The 5,000-nt window shown below is 56.9% G+C and overlaps 2 protein-coding genes across 2 annotated transcripts in view; one reads left to right on the top strand and one right to left on the bottom strand.

Annotated features, from left to right (window-relative positions):
* Nucleotides 1–2,142, top strand: part of ETH_00026125 (bifunctional dihydrofolate reductase / thymidylate synthase, putative) — a gene marked incomplete at both ends in the record, with an annotated part of 5,695 nt that extends 3,553 nt beyond the window's left edge. Inside the window, 5 exons of the mRNA XM_013377018.1 lie at nt 314–386; nt 564–632; nt 854–952; nt 1,537–1,820; nt 2,059–2,142. Of these exons, the coding sequence (XP_013232472.1) occupies nt 314–386; nt 564–632; nt 854–952; nt 1,537–1,820; nt 2,059–2,142 (609 nt within the window). The remainder of the gene's footprint in view (nt 1–313; nt 387–563; nt 633–853; nt 953–1,536; nt 1,821–2,058) is intronic.
* A 603-nt stretch (nt 2,143–2,745) lies between these two features.
* Nucleotides 2,746–5,000, bottom strand: part of ETH_00026120 (helicase, putative) — a gene marked incomplete at both ends in the record, with an annotated part of 4,020 nt that continues 1,765 nt past the window's right edge. The window contains 2 exons of the mRNA XM_013377017.1: nt 2,746–3,788; nt 4,066–4,960. Coding sequence (XP_013232471.1) covers nt 2,746–3,788; nt 4,066–4,960 — 1,938 coding nt within the window. The remainder of the gene's footprint in view (nt 3,789–4,065; nt 4,961–5,000) is intronic.

Raw genomic sequence — 5,000 nt, 5'->3', positions numbered from 1 at the left:
GGGTTTCTCTTTGAGTGTTTAGGGTTTAGAAAGCATCAGCGAATGCTGCGTCGCTCAGTGCCCCGTGGTTTTGCCTGCAGTCAAACCCTAAACCCTAAACCCTAAACCCCAGCTAAACCCTAAACCCTAGGCCCTATCCAAACCCTAAACCCCCAACTGTATGCTCTTTAGTTCATGCGGCCTAAACCCTAAACCCTTAGAATTTGGTTCTCTCTCCGCTGGACCCTAAACCCTAGGCATCGGCCGTAGGCAGCGCCACCCCTAGCCTAAACCCTCAACCCTAAACCCTAAACCCTATTTTGTGTTTCGCCAGATCTGGGACTTAAACGCTACTCGAGAGTTTTTGGATAGTCGAGGGTTGACCGACAGAGAGCCAGGCGACATAGGCAAGACCCCAAACCCTAAACCCTAAACCCTTTTTATTTTTCCAGTCGCAAGCCCTAGAAACCAAGGAGGGCTGTTGCACGTGGCCAGCTGCTGTCACTGAAAGTGTAGGGCTCAAGGTTTAGGGTTTAGGGTTTGAGCTTAGGGTTTAGGGTTTAGGGTTTAGGGTTTATCTTCAGGGCCGAGCTACGGCTTTCAGTGGAGGCACTTCGGCGCTGCCTACAAAGACATGCACACAGACTACACCGGTAAGGGCTTTAAGGTTTAGGGTTTAGGGTTTAGGGTTTAGGGCTTAGGGTTTGCGGTTCGGGGTTTAGGGTTTGTGATTCAGGCTTCAGGGTTTGCGGTTCAGGGTGTAGGGTCTAGGGTTCAGGGTTTAAGTTTTGCGGTTCAGGGGCTGCGGCTTGAGGTTTAGGGTTTGCGGTTCAGGGTTTAGGGTTTAGGGTTTAGGGTTTAGGGTTTGCTGCAGGCCAGGGGGTGGACCAGCTGAAAGACGTAATTCACAAACTTCGGACAAACCCTAATGACCGGCGCATCATCATGACTGCTTGGAATCCAGCAGGCAAGGGTTTAGGGTTTTCGAGGGTTTAGGGTTTAGGGTTTGGTAGGATTTAGAGTTTGGTAGGGTTTAGGGTTTGGGAGGGTTCAGGGTAGGGTTTAGGGTTTAGGGTTTGGTAGGGTTTGGGGTGTGGTAGGGTTAACGGCGTAGTAGGGTTCGGGAGGGTTTAAGGGCGCAAGCTGCAGTAGGGTTTAGGGTTTAGGAGGGTTTAGTAGAGTTTAGAATTTGGGGTTTAGGGTTTGGGGTTTAGGGTTCGTAGGGCGTAGGGTTTAGCAGGGTTTGGGGCTGGGGTTTAGTAGGGTTTAGGGTTTAGGGTTTTCACTCGCCCGTTAGTTGTCCCTGAGAGCTTGGCAACACTCGCACCTGCCCATGGCTCTCCCTCTGCTGCTGCTGCTGCTGCTGCTGCTTTGCTGCTGCTGCTGCTGCTGCTGCTTCCCTGCCGCTGCTGCTGCTGCTGCACTCCCTTTGCGGCTTCCCGCCGCTCCCTCCCCGCGCTGCCCCCCTCCCCACCCCCGCCCCCGCCCCCGCCCCCGCCGCCGCTGCCGCTGCCGCTGCTGCTGCTGCTGCTGCTGCTGCTGCTGCTGCTGCTGCAGCGCTGGGCCTGATGGCGCTGCCGCCGTGCCACGTGCTGTGTCAGTTCCACGCGGCCGCGGGGCGGCTGTCTTGCTGTTTGTACCAGCGCAGCTGCGACGTGGGGCTGGGGGTGCCTTTCAATGTTGCTTCTTATTCTTTGTTGACAATTTTGATTTCAAAAATAACAAATTTAATTCCTTTTGAACTTGTGCACTGCCTCGCCAACGCCCACGTCTACGCCAGCCACCAGCAGCAGCTGCTGCTGCAGCTGCAGCGCCCCCCCGCGCCTTTTCCCGCCCTCAGAGTCCGCGGGACTCCCCAGGCAACCCAAACCCTAAACCCTAAACCCTAAACCCTAAACCCTAAACTCTAGGCCCTGGCAGCAGCAGCGGCGCGCGCAGCGGCTCCGCCGGAGACGCAGTCGCAGCGGGGGGTGCACGCAGAGCACGGGGAGGGGCGGGACAAACCCTAAACCCTAAACCCTAAACCCTCCGCGCAAACGCTGATTCAGGGTTTTTGCTGCTTTCGGTTTCTTGCTGCAGGAAATCGAGGACTTCACTGCAGACAGCTTTGAGCTCGTCGGCTATAACCCTCACCCCACCATCAAAATGCCAATGGCCGTCTAAACCCTAAACCCTAAACCCTAAGTGATGGGCCCGTCGTTGTTTCCTAGCAAACTGCTCGAGGACTCGCGGACAAGTGAAGTTGCATTTAGGCTTTAGGGTTTCCCTCAGGGCCTAGGGTTTAGGGTTGAGCGCCAGGCGTAGGGTTTGGGGTTTACCAAGTAGCGTTTAGGGTTTAGGGTTTAGGGCTTGTAGACACAAAAACAGCCACGCGGGCGAACAGCAGCAGCGGGGAGAAAAAAGATATAAATTAAATTCAGAAATTAAAAGAAACAGAGAAACGGATTTGCAGCTCACCAGCTGCAGCAGGTAGTGAGCTGCCGCGTGCTGTTGCTGCTGCAGCGCCTGCTGCTGCTGCTGCAACAGCGCGTGCTGCTGCAGCTGCTGTGGCGCGTGATGCTGTTGCTGCAGTGCCTGCTGCTGCTGCTGCTTCTGAGGCCGCTGTTGCAGCTGTAGCGCGTGCTGCTGCCGCTGCTGCTGTAGCGCATGCTACTGCTGCACTAGTAACCACCTCCACACCATTGAGGTCTTTCGCTGCTGCTGCTGCAGCAGCAGCTGCTGCTGCTGCAGCAGCAGCTGCTGCTGCTGCAGCTGCTGCTGCAGTCTTCACAGTTTAAGATCGTCAGCAAACGCATCGGCTCCTTGAAAGTTTCTAAGAAGCATTTTGGTGCGCCGCACTTCTGCCGTTTGCTGCTGCTGCTGCAGCTGCTGCTGCAGCTGCAAGAGCTGCTGCCGCTGCTGCTGCTGCTGCTGCACTGCGGGCGACCCTTTCCGCCGCATCCGCTGAATTACAAGACGAGTGTATTCTTCTTTTGTCCAGTCGCGCGGCAGAACCTGTGGTTCAGAAGCAGCAGCAGCAGAAGCAGCAGCAGCAGCTGCAGTTGCTGCTGCTGTTGTGCTGCTGCGGCGGCTATTGCCTGCCTCTTCCACTTCGTCGTCAGAATCAAGGCACCAGGATATCGGCTCCTGCTGCTGCATGTGTTCCTGTTGCTGCTGCTGCTGCTGCTCCTGCTGCGGTCCGTCAGGGGCTGTGGCTGGTGCTGCTGCTGCAACAGCTCTCCGTGTGGCTACAGCAGCGCCTTCTTTGCTGCTGCTGCTGTTGCCACTCTTCATCTGTTTGAAGAACTCAACTGTATCTTTGCTGACCCCAGCAGCAAAGGCAGCACGGGGTGCTGGTGCTGCACCTGTTGCTGCAGCAGCAGCAGCAGCAGCAGCAACGTAGAAGCCATGTGTATCTCCTGCTGCCCACAGCACCTTGCTGAAGAGGGGCCCCTCCTTAAATGGGCCCCTCTGCTGCTGCCGCTGCTGCTTCCGTCCCCATTGCTGCTGCAGCTCCCCTTTTTCTTCGTCTCCCACCTGTTGCCGCTGCTGCTGCTGCTGCTGCTGCTGCTGCTGCTGTTTGATTCTCCTCCTCAAGGATCTCTTGTTAGAAAACAGACGCTGCAGCGGCTGCTGCTGTACTGCAGCAGCAAATACTTGGGAAGCTAGGGGCATGTCAGCTGCCCCTATTATGTTTGATACAAGGCCCATACCCAGGGGGCCCCCATGGGGGACCCCCAGGGGGCCCACCATGGGGCCCCCCTGGGGGCCCCCCAGGGGCTCCCCAGGAGGACCCATTGTATGGGAGCTGTCCTCTTGAAACGAAGTTGCTGCAGCAGCAGCAGCAGCACAGCACAGGCAGCAGAAGAGAGATGAAAGAGCTGCAGCGACGAAAAATCAGAGCACCAGCAAAGAACAGCAGCAGCAGCAGCAGCGGGAGCAGCGTAGCTGCTACCGGCACTTACAGCAGCAACAAACGCAGCGGAAGCAACAGCAACACCCCTACGAGCAGAAGCAGCAGCCGCAAAGGCAGCAGCAGGAGCAACGGCAGCAAACGCAGCAGCAACAGATGCAGCAGCAGCAGCAGCAGCAGCAGCAATAAGGTACCTGGAGCAGCAAGTGCTGCTCTGTGCACGTAAGCAGCAGCATTTGTTGGAAAATGAAAATTAATTACATGAGCCTTTCCTTTTAGCTGCCCGGAGCGCGAAAGCAAATCTGTAGCCACCAGAATATGCGGGGCTGCTGCTGCTGCTGCTGCTGCTGCTGTGTTTGCTGCTGCTGCGTCTGCTGCTGCTGCACTTGCTGCTGGTGCAGCTGCTGCTGCGTTTGCTGCTTCTGCTGCTGCTAACCGCCGCCGCATCGATAGCTGCTTGTGGTAAGCAGAAACGGGCCAGCCGTGCTCCCGCAGCAGCAGCGTGAGCTCTTTGCTGCTGCTGCTGCTGCTGCAGAACACCACGGTGAGGGCAGCAGGGACTTGCTGCAGCAGCAGCAGCAGCAGATTAAAGCGCTCTTTGAACTCAGCAGCGCGCAGCAGCTGCTGCCGGTCCCTTTCCAAGTCCAGATCTGCCATGGCTTCCAGCAGCAACAGCTGCTGCTGATGCTCTCGCTGCTGCTGCTGCTCTTGCCGCTGCTGCTGCTGCTCTTCAGTGGCTTTCTTACGGCTGGCGCGTAGCTGCTGCTGCTGCTGCTGCTGCTGCTGCTTCAACAGCAGCTGCTGCTGCTGCAGCAGCTGCTGCTGTTGCTGCAGCAACTGCTCCTCCCTCTTTAGTTCGTTCCACACGGGATACTGCCTCTCGATCTCCTTCCTCAAGTTGCCGTCATTGAGCCGCAGCCACAGCTGCCGCTGTTGCTGCTGCTGCTGCTGCTGCTGTTGCTGTTGCTGCTGCTGCACCGGCGCAGCAGTGCTGAACCGCTCCAGCAGCAAGACCCCGCTGCTGCAGGGGCCCCCATAAGAAACTGTAGACCCGATGAATATCAGTTGGGTTGGGGGCAAAGCCTTGGCCTGAAAACAAACACTTTTTTTTTTTTTTTTTTTTTTTTTT

Source organism: Eimeria tenella, genomic scaffold (assembly GCF_000499545.2).
Source record: "Eimeria tenella Houghton genomic scaffold, Eth_scaff44, whole genome shotgun sequence".
In the NCBI taxonomy this organism is placed as follows: Eukaryota; Apicomplexa; class Conoidasida; order Eucoccidiorida; family Eimeriidae; genus Eimeria; species Eimeria tenella.
This window is presented reverse-complemented; position numbering and strand designations above follow the sequence as displayed.